The following is a 20,161-nucleotide window of genomic DNA, read 5'->3' on the forward strand; positions in this document are numbered from 1 at the left end:
CGCCTAAGTTTTCTCACTCGGAGACTTAGCTGCAGTCCGGCACTCGCCTAAGTTTGAAAAAATCCTACCGAGTGGAGAGCAATCCTCCCACTCGGAGGCTTAGCTGCAGTCCAGTACTCGCCTAAGTTTTCTCACTCGGAGACTTAGCTGCAGCCCGGCACTCGCCTAAGTTTGAAAAAATCCTACCGAGTGGAGAGCAAACCTCCCACTCGGGGGCTTAGCTGCAGTCCTGGGCTCGCCTAAGTTGGAAAAAATCCTACTGAGTGGAGAGCAAACCCCCCACTCGGGGGCTTAGCTGCAGTCCAGTACTCGCCTAAGTACGAAACACATCTCAATCCTCAAGGACGACGAGGTGCAGGTCGACTGCCGCCTTCTCCTTAGGAGCTTCGCCACAAATACAACATGCGCTTCATCCCACTCCGCAAGGACGACGAGGTGTAGGACTACTGCCACCTTTTCTTGGGGAGCTTCGCCACAAATACAATGTGCGCTCCATCCCGCTCTGCAGTAAAGAGGTGCGGGGCGACTGCCGCCTTCCCCTGGAGAGCTTCGCCACAAATACAATGCGCACTCCATCGCCGACCCGCAAGGGCAACGAGGCGCAGGTCGACTGCTTCCTTCTCCTTCGGAGTTGCGCTACAAATACAAAAGTTGTCTCGAATGAAGAACGAGTTCACTCGGCAGGGGATTCATGAAGATATTCAACGATAAACCAAGTTCAGTTAAATCCTAAAGGTTCCGGACCACAGATCGAAGTGCTCGGGCATTCACCCCGAAAGAGTTTAACGGTTACAAAAATCACTTGGCATTCCGAGGCAAATTTAAGGCGAGGCATAAAAGTTTTTTCACTCCGCGGGAGGAGGACTAGCAGGCTCGACGAACTCGTCTAAGTCGACGCCGCCGGCGATCCGAGTGGCTGCAGCGATGAAAGTCTCCATAAAAGATCAGAAGTCATGCTTCTGGGTGTTGGCGACCTTGATTGCTGCCAGCTTATCTTGTCGCACCTCCTTGCAATGGACGCGAACCAAAGACAGAGCCACATCAGCGCCACACCGGGCAGAAGACTTCTTCCACTCCTGCACTCGGTCAGGGATTTCGTTAAGTCGAGTCATCAAGGACTCAAGATCATTTTGGAGCGTGGCCTCTGGCCAAAGTGTCGGGTCGATCCGCGACATGGCGACCTTCAGTCGAGCCAAGTAGTCCACGACACCGTCGATGCGGGATTCCAGTCGGAGCAGATTCATGGCAGTTTCATCTTTCACGGGAGAATTGATTGGATCCAAACCTGGTTCGATCCGCCCAGTCTCCTCCTCGAAGTCCTGGCAAAACTCTGCATTCACGATCCAAGGATAAGTCAATTTTCATACGCTGAGTCGATACAAAAAAAATCAGTCAGAACAAAATGTGCACCTTCAAGCTTGATGAACAACTTCTTGGCAAGGCTCCTCAGATAGCTCTCCAGATCGTCCCTCCTGCGAGCGATGCCTTCCATCTTCTCGCACAGGTTGAGGTTCTCCTTCTTCCAGCGCGAGCACTCCTTGTTGGCTTCGTTCAGAGCAGATTTCAGCTTGGTATTCTCTTCTTCCAACTGGCCGACCGAAGCTAGTTTATGTTCAGCCAGAGCGGTCTTGTCGTCGGCCTCCTTTCGAGCAGCAGCCAAATCCTGATCCTTCTTCGCCAGAGCTTCTCTCAGTTTTTCTGCAAAGAAATGATGATTGATTTAGAAAGAGCAGAAGGGTACTCAAGCCTAAGACAAACCAGTCGATAAACTCGTCTTACCAGTGGCGCCGTCCTTGACCTTTTGCAGCTCTGTCTTGGCCAGCTCCAAGTCAAGGTTCAGTTGAATCTGATGTTTCTCCAAGTCAGCAAAGCGAGCTCCAAGATCACAAGATTTCTGAAATCAAAGGGGAGAAGTTATTTTACAGTGAAAAACGACAAAGACAATAAGTACTAAGACTATGGTCGACAGCCCGAAGTCCACCATAGTCTCGGGGACTACACCCAGTGGGTGCACTTTGCGTGCCCCCACCGGTTCTGATCCCACTCGATCGGCCCGCCAGAGTCGAGTGCAGGGAGTAAAAAAATGGGAGAGAAAGTAGAACTCAGACCACAGTCGACTGCCAGCAGTCGACCGCGGTCTCGGGGACTACACCCAGTGGGTGCACTTGGCGTGCCCCCACCGGTTCTGATCCCACTCGATCAGATCGAGTGGAAGAGACAAACTACCATTTTGGTTTACACTCGACAAAATACAAAGACTACAGTCGACTGCCAGCAGTCCACCGTAGTCTCAGGGACTACACCCAGTGGGTGCACTCAGCGTGCCCCCACTAGTTCAAAAATTCAATCGACGCACCCAGTGGGTGTACAGATGCAAAGATTTTCGGAAAGAGCCCTCAGATAGCATATCCTAACAGAACAAGCGGCGACCAACTAACCTGAACATTGCTCTAGAGAGCCGAGCTGGCATCATAGGCGGCCTGGCTGGCGTCCCGCACTGTCTTCATCTTCTCCATCATAATGCCCGCCTGGCGTATGGCTTCCTTGGCAGCATTCACTTCTTCCTCTGGGACATGATGGGTCACAAAAACTAAAGGCGGGTCAACAGGGGCCTGAGCAGTCGACGAGGAAGGCAAGGCACTCGACAATGGCACGGCGAAGGTAACAGAACCCCGGTTGGCATCACCAGCGTCCTGAACGACTGGCTCCGCCCTCGGCGTCGATTGTGGCACCTCGCTCGCAGGAGCTTGCCTATTTTTCCTCGTCAAAGGCCTCTCGGGCTCTTCATCATCATCATCAGGGAGGTCAACATTGTTAGGGGCTGTTCAAATTTTAATCGACAAAATACATCACCCAATGGTACACATTGCAGTTGAATCGACCAAAATAAAGACTGAATGGCAGAAATCATACCCAGATTAGAAGTGACCGCATCCTCCATCACCTCATCATCGTCCCTGTAAGCTGAGGTCCCAGAAGTAGCAGTGCTGCCAGCTCCAAAGTTCATCCAATTAAAACAAGAAAAACAAACATCACAGGGCGTCGAGTGAAGATAAAAGGAGACACTCACGCAGAAGCGACATGGATGTCAATCTTAATCTTCGGCAACGCCTTCCGAAGCTTCGGCTCTGCGACTTTGGGATGCTTTAACGCTTTTTCAGTCCGAGTTGGCGAAGAGGTCCGAGGACGCTTTGAAGACTGACCAGCTTGAGCAATCGCCTTTTCACGGGCGCTTGGTCGTTCTTGGTCAAGTTTGGACCGCCTCTCCCTGTGAGGAGGCGACTCGACTTCTTCTTCGTCACTTGGATCGTCGCTTTCTTCGTCCCCTCCACCGTCAGAATCCCATTCGCCACTGTCGCCGCCGCTCGCTTCTCCTTCCGGGTCCTGCTCTTGCTCTCCGTTGGGCATTGAATACATTTCAATAATGGCCTGAAAGAAAGTAGGGAGAACAAAGTCAGGCGACTCAGTATAGGCAGCTGCGCGAGTGAATTCAAATTACAAACAGAAGCTCAGAATCGAACCTTCTCTGGTACATGAGACTGGTCGAATGGAGGAACTCTCCTGGCTCCCCTGGGGTTGTCCTTGTTTCCGGTCATGCCCGACAGCCACTTCTCCAGTGTGTCATCATCGACCTCCTCCGGGTGAATCCGAGTGGAGTCTTCAAGACCCGAATACATCCACATCGGATGGTCTCGGGCTTGAAGAGGCTGGATGCGCCGCTGAAGGAAGACCTCCAAGAGATTCATATCGGTGACCCCGTCACGGATAAGCTGCACCACTCGCTCTACCAGCACCCTCACCTGCGCCTTCTCCTCTGGGAGCACCTTCAAAGGGGAGGGTTTCCTCACTCGGTCCATGGTGAAAGGAGGGAGGCCAGTCGACTGGTCTTTGTAGTAAAACCAGGTCGACTGCCATCCGCGAACTGAGTCGGGAAGAATCATGGCCGGAAAGGAACTTTTCCCTCTCATCTGAACACCAAGACCCCCACACATCTGAATCACTTGAGTCCTCTCGTCACTCGGATTGGCCTTTTTCACCGTCTGGGAGCGACAAGTGAAAATGTGCTTGAAAAGGCCCCAGTGAGGCCGACAACCCAGGAAATTCTCACACAAAGAAACGAAAGCGGCGTGAAGTGGTGGAGTTGTGCCCCAAAGAAGTTCAGAAATCCCTGAAAGAAAGGGTGAGGAGGCAAGGAAAATCCACGGTCGACATGGGTGGCAAGGAGAACGCGCTCACCCTCCCGAGGTTGCGGCTCGGATTCCTTCCCCGGAAGCCGCGCCGATTCATAGGGGATCAGCCCTTCTTCGGCTAGGTCGTCGAGGTATTCTTGGGTGATCGTCGAGCGGATCCAGTCGCCCTGGATCCAGCCCTTCGGCAGGCCGGTTCGTGAGGAGGATCCGCCCCGACCGGTCGCCTTCCCCTTCGACCTCGCCATCGCCTTCTTTGCCCGCTCCAGAGCCGCCGTCTTCTCCTTCCCCATCGTTGCCGGCGAGACGCGCACGAAGCGGTGGTGCTGGGGCGAGGGCGAGCGCGATGAAGGAGCCTGAGGAGGAGAAGAGATAATGGGGACGCACTGTTCGAGAGACCCCGGTCCGACGCCTTATATGAGGCCGCTTCCGAGTGGCTGACTGGTAGGCCCGGGCGGTCCTGTCAAATCCCGTAGCAATCGCGCGCACAATACGTGGCGAAAAAGGTGGCGCGGGGATCGAGGAGGCTCCGCCCTATCCCATCCGATTACTGTGGCCTCCCCCGTCCCGCGCGCTTCCCAAAATTCGGATCCCGTGAAATCTGCGGGCAGCAGAACAACTTGTCAGACCGAAGATCTCCTCCACACCGTCACTCGGAGCCCTTCAAGTAAAGAAACTCACTCGACAAAAAACTAAGAATGGATAAAGGCGACTGAAAAGGAAGTTGCTGTCATCACTCAGGTTCATTGATCCGAAACCAGATATGCTCATGGCATGAAAAATGAGTCAGGGAAATTCTCAACTCCTTCCCCACTCAAACCTCGATCCATTCGGGGGCTAATGATGAAGCTATGTACCTAGGTAGTGTTGGGTTTCGTAGTAATTTCAAAAAATTTCCTATGCACACGCAAGATCATGTGATGCATAGCAACGAGGGGAGTGTGTGATCTACATACCTAGTAGATCCACAACGGAAGCATTTGGTTGATGTAGTCGTACGTCTTCACGATCTGACCGATCAAGCACCGAAACTACGCACCTCCGAGTTCGAGCACACGTTCAGCTCGATGACGATCCCCGGACTCCGATCCAGCAAAGTGTCGGGGAAGAGTTCCGTCAGCACGACGGCGTGGTGACGATCTTGATGTACCACAGCAGCAGGGCTTCGCCTAAACTCCGCTACAGTATTATCGAGGATTATGGTGGCTGGGGGCACCGCACACGGCTAAGGAATAGATCACGTGGATCAACTTGTGTTTCTGGGGTGCCTCTGCCTCAGTATATAAAGGAGCCAAGGGGGAGGGGGCCGCCGGCCAGGAGGAGGGCACAGGAGGAGTCCTACTCTTCCCGGGAGTAGGACTCCCCCCCCCCCAATCCTAGTTGGACTAGGATTCCCCGAGGGGGAAAGAGGGAGAGGGGGGCCGGCCACCTCTCCTAGTACTAATAGGACTAGGGGAAGGGGGAGGCGCGCGGCCACCTTGGGCTTCCCCTTTCTCCTTTCCACTAAAGCCCATTAAGGCCCATATGGCTCCCGGGGGGTTCCGGTAACCTCCGAGTACTCCGGTAAAATCCCGATTTCACCCGGAACACTTCCGATGTCCAAATATAGGCTTCCAATATATCAATCTTTATGTCTCGACCATTTCGAGACTCCTCGTCATGTCCGTGATCACATCCGGGACTCCGAACAACCTTCGGTACATCAAAATGCATAAACTCATAATATAACTGTCATCGTAACCTTAAGCGTGCGGACCCTACGGGTTCGAGAACAATGTAGACATGACCGAGACTCGTCTCCGGTCAATAACCAATAGCGGGACCTGGATGCCCATATTGGCTCCTACATATTCTACGAAGATCTTTATCGGTCAGACCGCATAACAACATACGTTGTTCCCTTTGTCATCGGTATGTTACTTGCCCGAGATTCGATCGTCGGTATTCCAATACCTAGTTCAATCTCGTTACCGGTAAGTCTCTTTACTCATTCTGTAATACATCATCCTGCAACTAACTCATTTAGTTGCAATGCTTGCAAGGCTTTAAGTGATGTGTATTACCGAGAGGGCCCAGAGATACCTCTCCGACAATCGGAGTGACAAAACCTAATCTCGAAATACGCCAACCCAACATGTACCTTTGGAGACACCTGTAGTACTCCTTTATAATCTCCCAGTTACCTTGTGACGTTTGGTAGTACCCAAAGTGTTCCTTCGGTAAACGGGAGTTGCATAATCTCATAGTTATAGGAACATGTATAAGTCATGAAGAAAGCAATAGCAACATACTAAACGATCGGGTGCTAAGCTAATGGAATGGGTCATGTCAATCAGATCATTTTCTTAATGATGTGATCCCGTTAATCAAATAACAACTCATTGTTCATGGTTAGGAAACATAACCATCTTTGATTAACGAGCTAGTCAAGTAGAGGCATACTAGTGACACTTTGTTTGTCTATGTATTCACACATGTATTATGTTTCCGGTTAATACAATTCTAGCATGAATAATAAACATTTATCATGATTATAAGGAAATAAATAATAACTTTATTATTGCCTCTAGGGCATATTTCCTTCAGTCTCCCACTTGCACTAGAGTCAATAATCTAGATTACACCGTAATGATTCTAACACCCATGGAGCCTTGGTGCTGATCATGTTTTGCTCGTGGAAGAGGCTTAGTCAATGGGTCTGCAACATTCAGATCCGTATGTATCTTGCAAATCTCTATGTCTCCCACCTGGACTAGATCCCGGATGGAATTGAAGCGTCTCTTGATGTGCTTGGTTCTCTTGTGAAATCTGGATTCCTTTGCCAAGGCAATTGCACCAGTATTGTCACAAAAGAATTTCATTGGACCCGATGCACTAGGTATGACACCTAGATCGGATATGAACTCCTTCATCCAGACTCCTTCGTTCGCTGCTTCCGAAGCAGCTATGTACTCCGCTTCACATGTAGATCCCGCTACGACGCTTTGTTTAGAACTGCACCAACTTACAGCTCCACTGTTTAATGTAAACACGTATCCGGTTTGCGATTTAGAATCGTCCGGATCAGTGTCAAAGCTTGCATCAACGTAACCTTTTACGATGAGCTCTTTGTCACCTCCATATACGAGAAGCATATCCTTAGTCCTTTTCAGGTATTTCAGGATGTTCTTGACCGCTGTCCAGTGATCCACTCCTGGATTACTTTGGTACCTCCCTGCTAGACTTATAGCAAGGCACACATCAGGTCTGGTACACAGCATTGCATACATGATAGATCCTATCGCTGATGCATAGGGAACATCTTTCATATTCTCTCTATCTTCTGCAGTGGTCGGGCATTGAGTCTTACTCAATTTCACACCTTGTAACACAGGCAAGAATCCTTTCTTTGCTTGATCCATTTTGAACTTCTTCAAAATTTTGTCAAGGTATGTTGTTTGTGAAAGTCCAATTAAGCGTCTTGGTCTATCTCTATAGATCTTAATGCCTAATATGTAAGCAGCTTCACCGAGGTCTTTCATTGAAAAACTCTTATTCAAGTATCCTTTTATGCTATCCAGAAATTCTATATTATTTCCAATTAATAATATGTCATCCACATATAATATTAGAAATGCTACAGAGCTCCCACTCACTTTCTTGTAAATACGGGCTTCTCCAAAAGTCTGTATAAAACCAAATGCCTTGATCACACTATCAAAGCGTTTATTCCAACTCCGAGAGGCTTGCACCAGTCCATAAATGGATCGCTGGAGCTTGCACACTTTGTTAGCTCCCTTTGGATCGACAAAACCTTCTGGTTGCATCATATACAACTCTTCTTCTAGAAATCCATTCAGGAATGCAGTTTTGACATCCATCTGCCAAATTTCATAATCATAAAATGCGGCAATTGCTAACATGATTCGGACAGACTTAAGCATCGCTACGGGTGAGAAGGTCTCATCGTAGTCAATCCCTTGAACTTGCCGAGAACCTTTCGCGACAAGTCGAGCTTTGTAGACAGTGATATTACCGTCAGCGTCAGTCTTCTTCTTGAAGATCCATTTATTCTCAATTGCTTGCCGATCATCGGGCAAGTCAACCAAAGTCCACACTTTGTTCTCATACATGGATCCCATCTCAGATTTCATGGCTTCAAGCCACTTTGCGGAATCTGGGCTCACCATCGCTTCTTCATAGTTCGTAGGTTCATCATGATCTAGTAGCATGACTTCCAGAATGGGATTACCGTACCACTCTGGTGCGGATCTTGCTCTGGTTGATCTACGAGGTTCAGTAGTATCTTGTTCTGAAGTTTCATGATCATTATCATTAGCTTCCTCACTAACTGGTGTAGGTGTCATAGAAACAGTTTTCTGTGAAGTACTACTTTCCAGTAAGGGAGCAGGTACAGTTACCTCGTCAAGTTCTACTTTCCTCCCACTCACTTCTTTCGAGAGAAACTCCTTCTCCAGAAAGTTTCCGAATTTAGCAACAAAAGTCTTGCCTTCGGATCTGTGATAGAAGGTGTATCCGATAGTTTCCTTTGGATATCCTATGAAGACACATTTCTCCGATTTGGGTTTGAGCTTATCAGGTTGTAGTTTTTTCACATAAGCATCGCAGCCCCAAACTTTCAGAAACGACAACTTTGGTTTCTTGCCAAACCATAGTTCATAAGGCGTCGTCTCAACGGATTTTGATGGTGCCCTATTTAACGTGAATGCGGCTGTCTCTAGAGCGTATCCCCAAAACGATAGCGGTAAATCAGTAAGAGACATCATAGATCGCACCATATCTAGTAAAGTATGATTACGACGTTCGGACACACCATTACGCTGAGGTGTTCCGGGTGGCGTGAGTTGCGAAACTATTCCACAATTTTTCAAATGTACACCAAACTCGTAACTCAAATATTCTCCTCCACGATCAGATCGTAGAAACTTTATTTTCTTGTTACGATGATTTTCAACTTCACTCTGAAATTCCTTGAACTTTTCAAATGTTTCAGACTTATGTTTCATTAAGTAGATATACCCATATCTGCTTAAATCATCTGTGAAGGTGAGAAAATAACGATATCCGCCACGAGCCTCAATATTCATCGGACCACATACATCTGTATGTATGATTTCCAACAAATCTGTTGCTCTCTCCATAGTACCAGAGAATGGTGTTTTGGTCATCTTGCCCATGAGGCACGGTTCGCAAGTACCAAGTGATTCATAATCAAGTGGTTCCAAAAGTCCATCAGAATGGAGTTTCTTCATGCGCTTTACACCGATATGACCTAAACGGCAGTGCCACATATAAGTTGCACTTTCATTATCAACTCTGCATCTTTTGGCTTCAACATTATGAATATGTGTGTTACTACTATCGAGATTCAACAAGAATAGACCACTCTTCAAGGGTGCATGACCATAAAAGATATTACTCATATAAATAGAACAACCATTATTCTCTGATTTAAATGAATAACCGTCTCGCATCAAACAAGATCCAGATATAATGTTCATGCTTAACGCTGGCACCAAATAACAATTATTTAGGTCTAATACTAATCCCGAAGGTAGATGTAGAGGTAGCGTGCCGACTGCGATCACATCAACTTTGGAACCGTTTCCCACGCGCATCGTCACCTCGTCCTTAACCAATCTTCGCTTGATCCGTAGTCCCTGTTTCGAGTTGCAAATATTAGCAACAGAACCAGTATCAAATACCCAGGTGCTACTGCGAGCATTAGTAAGGTACACATCAATAACATGTATATCACATATACCTTTGTTCACCTTGCCATCCTTCTTATCCGCCAAATACTTGGGGCAGTTCCGCTTCTAGTGACCAGTCTGCTTGCAATAGAAGCACTCAGTTTCAGGCTTAGGTCCAGGTTTGGGTTTCTTCTCTTGAGTAGCAACTTGCTTGCCGTTCTTTTTGAAGCTCCCCTTCTTCTTCCCTTTGCCCTTTTTCTTGAAACTAGTGGTCTTGTTGACCATCAACACTTGATGCTCCTTCTTGATTTCTACCTCCGCAGCTTTCAACATCGCGAAGAGCTCGGGAATAGTCTTGTTCATCCCTTGCATATTATAGTTCATCACGAAGCTCTTGTAGCTTGGTGGTAGTGATTGAAGAATTCTGTCAATGACGCAATCATCTGGAAGATTAACTCCCAATTGAATCAAGTGATTATTATACCCAGACATTTTGAGTATATGCTCACTGACAGAACTGTTCTCCTCCATCTTGCAGCTATAGAACTTATTGGAGACTTCATATCTCTCAATCCGGGCATTTGCTTGAAATATTAACTTCAACTCCTGGAACATCTCATATGCTCCATGACGTTCAAAACGTCGTTGAAGTCCCGATTCTAAGCCGTAAAGCATGGCACACTAAACTATCGAGTAGTCATCAGCTTTGCTCTGCCAGACGTTCATAACATCTGGCGTTGCTCCTGCAGCAGGCCTGGCACCCAGCGGTGCTTCCAGGACGTAATTCTTCTGTGCAGCAATGAGGATAATCCTCAAGTTACGGACCCAGTCTGTGTAATTGCTACCATCATCTTTCAACTTTGCTTTCTCAAGGAACGCATTAAAATTCAACGGAACAACAGCACGAGCCATCTATCTACAATCAAACATAAACAAGCAAGATACTAATCAGGTACTAAGTTTCATGATAAATTTAAGTTCAGTTAATCAAATTAATTAAAGAACTCCCACTTAGATAGACATCCCTCTAATCTTCTAAGTGATTACATGATCCAAATCAACTAAACCATAACCGATCATCACGTGAGATGGAGTAGTTTTCAATGGTGAACATCATTATGTTGATCATATCTACTATATGATTCACGCTCGACCTTTCGGTCTCCGTGTTTCGAGGCCATATCTGTATATGCTTGGCTCGTCAAGTATAACCTGAGTATTCTGCGTGTGCAACTGTTTTGCACCCGTTGTATTTGAATGTAGAACCTATCACACCCGATCATCACGTGGTGTCTCAGCACGAAGAACTTTCGCAACGGTGCATACTCAGGGAGAACACTTCTTGATAATTTAGTGAGAGATCATCTTATAATGCTACCGTCAATCAAAGCAAGATAAGATGCATAAAAGGATAAACATCACATGCAATCAATATAAGTGATATGATATGGCCATCATCATCTCGTGCTTGTGATCTCCATCTCCGAAGCACCATCGTGATCACCATCATCACCGGCGTGACACCTTGATCTCCATCGTAGTATCGTGTCGTCTCGCCAAGCTTGTGCTTCTACGACTATCGCTACCGCTTAGTGATAAAAGTAAAGCATTACATCGTGATTGCATTGCATACAATAAAACGACAACCATAAGGCTCCTGCCAGTTGCCGATAACTCGGTTACAAAACATGATCATCTCATGCAATAAAATTCAGTATCATGTCTTGACCATATCACATCACAACATGCCCTGCAAAAACAAGTTAGACGTCCTCTACTTTGTTGTTGCAAGTTTTACGTGGCTGCTACGGGCTTAAGCAAGAACCAATCTCACCTACGCATCAAAACCACAACGATAGTTTATCAAATAGACTCCGTTTTAACCTTCGCAAGGACCGGGCGTAGCCATACTTGGTTCAACTAAAGTTGGAGAGACAGTCGCCCGCAAGCCACCTATGTGCAAAGCACGTCGGGGGAACCGGTCTCGCGTAAGCGTACGCGTAATGTTGGTCCGGGTCGTCTCGTCCAACAATGCCACCGAACCAAAGTATGACATGCTGGTAGGCAGTATGACTTATATCGCCCACAACTCACTTGTGTTCTACTCGTGCATATAACATCAACATAAATAACCTAGGCTCTGATACCACTGTTGGGTTTCGTAGTAATTTCAAAAAAATTCCTATGCACACGCAAGATCATGTGATGCATAGCAACGAGGGGAGAGTGTGATCTACATACCTAGTAGATCCACAACGGAAGCATTTGGTTGATGTAGTCGTACGTCTTCACGATCTGACCGATCAAGCACCGAAACTACGGCACCTCCGAGTTCAAGCACACATTCAGCTCGATGACGATCCCCGGACTCCGATCCAGCAAAGTGTCGGGGAAGAGTTCCGTCAGCACGACGGCGTGGTGACGATCTTGATGTACCACAGCAGCAGGGCTTCGCCTAAACTCCGCTATAGTATTATCGAGGATTATGGTGGCTGGGGGCACCGCACACGGCTAAGGAATAGATCACGTGGATCAACTTGTGTTTCTGGGGTGCCTCTGCCTCAGTATATAAAGGAGCCAAGGGGGAGGGGGCCGCCGGCCAGGAGGAGGGCGCAGGAGGAGTCCTACTCCTCCCAGGAGTAGGACTCCCCCCCAATCCTAGTTGGACTAGGATTCCCCGAGGGGGAAAGAGGGAGAGGGGGGCCGGCCACCTCTCCTAGTCCTAATAGGACTAGGGGAAGGGGGAGGCGCATGGCCACCTTGGGCTGCCCCTTTCTCCTTTCCACTAAAGCCCATTAAGGCCCATATGGCTCCCGGGGGGTTCCGGTAACCTCCCGGTACTCCGGTAAAATCCCGATTTCACCCGGAACACTTCCGATGTCCAAATATAGGCTTCCAATATATCAATCTTTATGTCTCGACCATTTTGAGACTCCTCGTCATTTCCGTGATCACATCCGGGACTCCGAACAACCTTCGAGTCATCAAAATGCATAAACTCATAATATAACTATCATCGTAACCTTAAGCGTGCGGACCCTACGGGTTCGAGAACAATGTAGACATGACCGAGACTCGTCTCCGGTCAATAACCAATAGCGGGACCTGGATGCCCATACTGGCTCCTACATATTCTATGAAGATCTTTATCGGTCAGACCGCATAACAACATACATTGTTCCCTTTGTCATCGGTATGTTACTTGCCCGAGATTCGATCGTCGGTATTCCAATACCTAGTTCAATCTCGTTACCGGTAAGTCTCTTTACTCGTTCTGTAATACATCATCCCGCAACTAACTCATTTAGTTGCAATGCTTGCAAGGCTTTAAGTGATGTGTATTACCGAGAGGGCCCAGAGATACCTCTCCGACAATCGGAGTGACAAAACCTAATCTCGAAATACGCCAACCCAACATGTACCTTTGGAGACACCTGTAGTACTCCTTTATAATCACCCAGTTACGTTGTGACGTTTGGTAGTACCCAAAGTGTTCCTCCGGTAAACGGGAGTTGCATAATCTCATAGTTATAGGAACATGTATAAGTCATGAAGAAAGCAATAGCAACATACTAAACAATCGGGTGCTAAGCTAATGGAATGGGTCATGTCAATCAGATCATTCTCTTAATGATGTGATCCCGTTAATCAAATAACAACTCATTGTTCATGGTTAGGAAACATAACCATCTTTGATTAACGAGCTAGTCAAGTAGAGGCATACTAGTGACACTTTGTTTGTCTATGTATTCACACATGTATTATGTTTCCGGTTAATACAATTCTAGCATGAATAATAAACATTTATCATGATTATAAGGAAATAAATAATAACTTTATTATTGCCTCTAGGGCATATTTCCTTCAGGTAGGGTCATGGACCTGTCCAAACTGCCCTACCCAAGGACATCTCTAGAAGAAATCACCTTTCAATCGACTTGGAAGTGTTCCACTCGACAGACTCGGAGACACTCGGCCAAGAAGCGATCACTTGACCAAGACCAAACCACTCGACGGCCAGGAGACCTAAAGGCACTCCGCACGCTAACAGCCGGTTATTAAGTAGCTTTTATGATCATCATAACACTTTATTAAGGGCGTTACTAGTAACGCCCGACCTTAATGTATTTAAAACCCTGCATAACTGAGGGCCGGAGGGGCCCGACGAACTCTATATAAGCCACCCGTCCTCAGTGTAAAGGGTTTGCACCCCTGTAATTCATACACGCATAATCCAGTCGACCGCCTCCGGGCTCCGAGACGTAGGGCTATTACTTCCTCCGAGAAGGGCCTGAACTCGTAAACCTCGTGTGCTTACAACTTCTCCATAGCTAAGATCTTGCCTCTCCATACTTACCCCCCTACATTACTGTCAGACTTAGAACCACGACACCCGCCCCCAGGTGAGCTCCAGTTCCTCCGCCCCGTAATCTGCTCGAGCCGCACGCCTAACGCCATGGCGGCAAGAGCATGGGCGGTCACGGTGGTGACTGGTGAGGACTAGCTTGAAGAGGAGGAGTCCGCCACTATAAGGACCTTGTTCAACAACACTACTCGGGCCTCCAACAATGGCAGGTTGGGGATATCTGAGATGTGTCCTCTCTGCCTCCAGTAAAGATTTTGTGTGATTGTTTGTTTTGCAATATATTAGGCAGTGTTATTTCTTCATGTTATTACCTGCCCATTTGAGACGTGAGCAAAAGAATAGCGGCGATGCACAACCCTACACAGCGCCACTCGTTGTCATCTTGTCAGTCAAGTAGGAGCATCGGCGGCTGCTCCACGCCTCCACCATGGAATCAAATGGGTGAGGTCTTTTGCCCCTTTCCAAATTCTTAAACCTCCCACTTCTATGTATATGAACTTGTTCTTACTTGTTACTCCAATGTTTTAATTAGTATAAGGGTGCAGCGGCTGTTCTATTCATTAGTTGATCCATCTCCCACTTTATATTGCCCGTCATCTCCCACTCTTTTTATCACACAATTCAGTAGAAATTCTTTTCGGTCGTATCTTGCCAAACTGAAGTAATATATTCAAGCCAAAGAGTGTACTGGCAACAATTGTAAATTCAGAAAACAGGAAGAAAATAAACTTGATGATAATGCAATCAGAACAGAGAGTTATGGACATGTTTCTTTACGTTTCGCATACTTTTGCACCATCATTATCAGTTGTGGATTGTGATCACTTGGTTCACTAATATAGTTGCTTGTTGATCTTGGTTGCCGTTTCTAGTTTGCCCTGTCATCTTGCTCATAATGCAGTCAACTTTATTTCACTTTCAGCAACATGGATCATTCGATCCTTCTGCACACTCAATGAACAAGGGAGCTAGAACGCTGAAACTTTTCGTATTTTTAGTTTGTTGATGCATGATTGTTTTTCTTGCTATCATTGTCATGACAATGACTAGCTAGAATGTGCTGATGTATTTTTTCATCCATGTTAACCACTAACCCACAGCTTAGCTAGACAGAGCTTCTTCTTTTTTTGCTATACAAACGCTTATGTACCTTACATATTCTTTTATTAGCATACAATTAATCAGTGTTGCACACTGATGGCAGGAATTCTACTATACAGGATTATAACAAGGGGAAAGGATGAGGGAGAAGAGGACTCTATGAAGAAAGAACAAGAAGGTGTCCCTGAAAAATAAGCAGCTGGAGAACAAGAAGCTTATTGTTGACTTTCTACAGAAAATGTCGTAACACCTGAGAAAATTGTTGGTGAGAACATCACACATGTTCTTATAGTTTTTAAATGAAAAACTTTTATGTTTATCTCTTTTTTACTAGAATAGCAGATTATGGGGCATAGATATTTGAGAAGGCTTAGTGCAATTAATCCCTTTATCTTACAGTACTTTACACATGGGTTCCATTATCAGAATAGGAGAGCCTAGCAGTACAAAATCAAGGCTCTATACTATATTGTTGGCCAAAGGTTATACATATGTACCTATACTGATTTATTTATATTTGTAGCATTTGAGATGGTTGGCTTGTCAATGCTACAAATCGGTATTTCTACTTCTAGAGAAATGTATGTTCGTTTTCTGAATAACTGCTATTGACCTTACATGATTCTTTGAAGTCATACTAATTTGGATTTGTTATGACATACACTTGAACATTTATAGTAGAGATATCTGACTTTGTCTGTTGGAAATTGATATCAACCAACATGGATAGTGCTATTGTTCCTTTGCATAAGCCAAATTAGTCCCGACTATTATAGACTGCCATTTCTTATAGCACTAGACAAAATGAATGTGGTTACTCACTGTTTCAGATGAGTTTGTCAACAATTTGGCAATGTGGTGTCGAAGTCTTTGCCCATGAGGTTACACCTTCAAGGGTGACATTGAAGAAGCATTCATATGCACAGATATAAGAGAAGATCAACTTGCACGTACAAGTTGTGTTGCAGACGATGGGGTCATGCGGTTGAATGTGTCTGGTCAAGTTGAGCAAGAAGCATGATATCATTAACTAGATGTTCACAAAATTTCTTCAAAGTTTATTTGATGGTGTGGCATATTTTTTTCTGGTTAAGTTTTCTGTATATTTCTATATTTATTTGTACAAACTGGAAGCTACAGATGAACTTCATATATACTTTGCCAACTTCGTCCAATAAGATCAAAATATGCAATATGTTTTTGAATAGTATATATACTATATGTTTTTGAATAGTATATGTATGTTTAACAATATTCAAATTCTTTCTATTCAGAGGGAAATAATCTTTTTGATGGTAAATATATTCCAAAGCAATATAACTATCATTAGATTCACTAATTCATGCATTATCGATAGTGGTAGAGGCAGAGAAAATGTTGTCAGATTAGAAGAGTGTAGGTTCTATGATGATGGGTACGATTGTGGTGTGGAGCTTAAATTTGTTGCTCCGTGACAACGCACGGGCATTCAGCTAGTAGGTCCTAATGGATGTTCCCGAACTGTTCGCGAACGAAAAAACAAAACGAACAACTGACCCATCAACACATGATGACCGGCCCATCCCCAACTTTTCCTGGCCTTCCCGACCCCGCGCACCACCGTGCATCTCCCCGCCGCGCGCCGCCGTACATCCCGACACCTGCTCCTGCCGGCGTCGCCTGAGGCCACCGCCAGCCTCCCCTCGACACCACGCGCCGACGACCACCACCAACTTCCCCCTGAGGCGTCGCGCCGCCGGCCACCACCAACCTCCCCCAGACGCCGCGCGCCAACCGCCACCACCATCCTCCCCCACGCCTCGCGCCTCCGGCCACCACCAACCTCCCCCGGACGCCGCGCCCCGACGATCACCACCTTAATTTAGTCCGACGGGCTGGTGGGATCGACCACCTCCTCCGGCGACCCCTCTGCTGACCTCCTGTCGTTGCCCCGCTACAATCTTTCTCCCGCGGCCGCGCCCGATCCAATGTCGCCGGCTTCCGCCGTGCGCCACCCATGCCGACAGCAAGGCGACACCCACCTGTAGCACAACCTCCCACACCACCCTGGCTTCCCCACCTACAACACAACCTCTCGTCCGTGCAGCCACGCAGTCCAACTGCGTGCGACATCCCTGTTCGACCTCTCCAGCCTTTGCAACCCCGTGTCCCGCCACCGTCCCGTGGGTAGTCCAAGCTGAGGTGCAGCCTCATCAGTAGCATAGCATTAGCCATTTTGATTTTTAACACATACATCTGGCTTGTCTTGAAGCTCCATTATCTATAAAAACATTGGGGAAACTTCATGTTCTACATAGATGGGGTTGTGTTTGTGATTGTCCCCCATACGTGTTTGTTTTAATGCATATAAGGGGATTTTTTATGTGGCCTAATTTTTTCTATCATCTAACTTGGTGGTTAACTTCAGGCCACGGATGTGTGGACAGAGACGGCGTGGTTTGAGAGGAAGAAGAAGGCATTACGGCGAACTTAGTCGCGGATGGATCAATCGAGCCGAGGTGCCCCTGCAAGTCTCTCTCACACGCAAATTATGCTGGTGCTGCTCTTCTCTCCTATGTGATTGTTGTTGCTGCTACTTCTCTCATTAGCTGATTTCGATTCTACACACCTTTTGCTTCTGGTAGTGCCACCATAGGGAACTAGCCCATCCTTATCTTACGGAAGTGGATCTCAATGGTTTGAAGGGTACTACAGTTAAAAGTGGCTGGGAATTAAAGTTCAAGTTAGGTAACTACAAGGTCTATACGAATTGTAACCTATTGATTATAGAGTTTGTGTGTTTTCATGTTTACTGCAAGAGAAACCCCAACCGCTTGCTGCCAACGTGCTCTAACCCTAGTGCCTCCATGATGGAGGTCGTCTCACAGCCTAGCGACGAGGTAACTCATCTTCCTTGTCCCTCTCTCTCAATATTTTGCAGACCACCATTTTCTTTAGTAATTAATAATGCCGTAGTCCAGTGTGTTGATCTTCTCCAGTCCAATGTGTTCTTGGCTGGCTGGATACTCTAGCTGTCTGTTGTTTTTCATTCGGTTCAGGTTGCTCTGGGATTTGTCCATGTTCAGAAGGGAGGTAATTAACTTGGGTGTCCAGTTCTGAAGCTGGAGTAGTACATACTGTATAAATGAGCAAAACCCCAATCAAACTTTAATAAGTGCGTACAAATAAAAAATGTTGCATTGTACTAATAAAAAACAGAGGGAATACATGATGTATTCATGCTCCTAGCTACATACAGTAGTATGTACTGCTTCTCAAAAGCAGGAGACTGGAAATGTATTCCGCTCTTTTGCTGGTAGTACTTGTGATTTGGCTTCTAAATTTTATAAGCTGCTGATGAACTCAATGTACGACTAACCTGCAACTGTGATATTGGTGAGTTTCAAATTATGAAAGCAGCACAAACATTTATAACGTTCTATGGTTGACAAAATGAAATTTTACTACCTACAGGACTTGTGTGTGCTCAGGTTCTCCTCGCATGTCACTCCGTCGTTGTTGTCTCTCCTGGATGTTGTCTGCAGCTGGACGTCGTCCGCTGGCTGCTCCTGCACAGGCTGCTTCAAGGTACTGCCCCAGTCACATGCTTGAATAGCTAGGTTGTAGATGGTGGGAGCCAGCTTTTTAATTGCCAAGGATCTTTCGTTGCTTCGCTAGCTCGTATACTTCTCTCGTGTGTGCATGTTCATCCATGGATAACAGATGTACAGAGTGCTATTATGTGTCTGTCCTTGATAGCTTGATGTGCTACATTGATTTTATACATACAGTCCTATGGTATTTTTCCTGTAAACTGCAAATGAAAAAAGTATTTTGAGTTGCAAATCAATAATGCAGGATGCTCTTTTTAAGAGAAAGAAACTATGCAAGTTCATATATTGATTCTGAGAGAGTTCAGGGTGGTTGGTTACGGCCTAATAATTTTTTGGGTGTTTGTTACTTCATATATTTAATCCTACATTTGTATCCTGAAATTTTCAGTGAAGTATGATTCGGAAAACTGTGCGAAGTATGATTCAGGAAACATACTTCATGGGCATTCCTCATCATAGATTCAGGAAACCAATGTTATCTTGTATAGATGGTGTCAACAAAAAGAAAAAAGAAAATGTGTTCTCACGTTTCTGATTAGTGTGCCCACTAGATGTTTCCAGAAAAGAAAAAGAAGAAATGTAGTTGAAGTTGTTCTCTAGTACAAGACACTTATGGAAAAGAAGAAGAAATGCAAAACTTAGAAACAAGAACAGTTTCCATCTCTCTGATACAAACAAAGATTTCTCCAATGTTTTCACTACTTGCAGTTCAAAAATTCTTGCATCCATGGCAGGTCGAGAAAAATTCTTGTGGCGGTTCGAACAAAATTCTTGCGGCAAGTATGAAAAAAATGCGTGTGGCAGATCTCCTCAAAAATGCTTGCGGCAGATGTCCTCCTCTCTCTTTGCGTGTGACCATTGTAGAGATCTTTAATTTTCTTCGTTCTTGTGTATGAGTTGATGCCATCAACCAATTTTACGTCATTCTTACGAAAACTGTGTGTGTGTGCATTCTGTGTGTGTTCGTGCAAAAAATGGGTGGTTTAATTTTCTTTTTTGTATTTATAACAGAAAGGGAAGGAAGTTCAATTATACGAAATGAAAAAGTGCAAAATAGTAAAATGATAGAAAGTTCGTGTACGAAATTCGGGTGTAGAAATAAAATGTAAATTCACAAAAGGAGTTCATACATATAAAAAGTTGAGGTTCGCATAGAGAAAAAAGGTGCATTTCTCAAAAGGATGTATTGAAAAAGTACGTGTTCGCTAATTACTGATGTTT

At 45.9% G+C, this 20,161-nt stretch overlaps 1 protein-coding gene across 2 annotated transcripts; it reads left to right on the forward strand.

Moving 5' to 3' along the window:
- Positions 1-16,912: 16,912 nt before the first annotated feature.
- LOC119316705 lies at positions 16,913-19,950 on the forward strand. Of its 2 annotated transcripts, none has more exons than XM_037591068.1 (5): positions 16,913-17,528; positions 17,755-17,883; positions 17,972-18,226; positions 18,801-18,914; positions 19,675-19,950. In XM_037591068.1, exons 2-5 carry the CDS (start codon positions 17,827-17,829, stop codon positions 19,834-19,836), a joined length of 588 nt encoding a protein of 195 aa, XP_037446965.1. In that variant the 5' UTR covers positions 16,913-17,528; positions 17,755-17,826; the 3' UTR covers positions 19,837-19,950. The 2 variants fall into 2 exon arrangements, with proteins under 2 accessions (XP_037446965.1, XP_037446966.1); XM_037591069.1 differs by lacking the exon at positions 19,675-19,950 and adding an exon at positions 19,329-19,668.
- The last annotated feature ends 211 nt before the right edge of the window (positions 19,951-20,161 follow it).

This window comes from Triticum dicoccoides, chromosome 6A (genome assembly GCF_002162155.2).
Source record: "Triticum dicoccoides isolate Atlit2015 ecotype Zavitan chromosome 6A, WEW_v2.0, whole genome shotgun sequence".
In the NCBI taxonomy this organism is placed as follows: Eukaryota; Viridiplantae; Streptophyta; class Magnoliopsida; order Poales; family Poaceae; genus Triticum; species Triticum dicoccoides.

Bases quoted from the DNA above. Each gene is read 5' to 3' on its own strand.
- LOC119316705 (XM_037591068.1), top strand. From the start codon at position 17,827: ATGGATCAATCGAGCCGAGGTGCCCCTGCAAGTCTCTCTCACACGCAA. The intron at 18,227-18,800 runs GTAACTCATCTT...TACTACCTACAG, and splicing joins TCTCACAGCCTAGCGACGAG to GACTTGTGTGTGCTCAGGTT. The intron at 18,915-19,674 runs GTACTGCCCCAG...CATCCATGGCAG, and splicing joins CCTGCACAGGCTGCTTCAAG to GTCGAGAAAAATTCTTGTGG.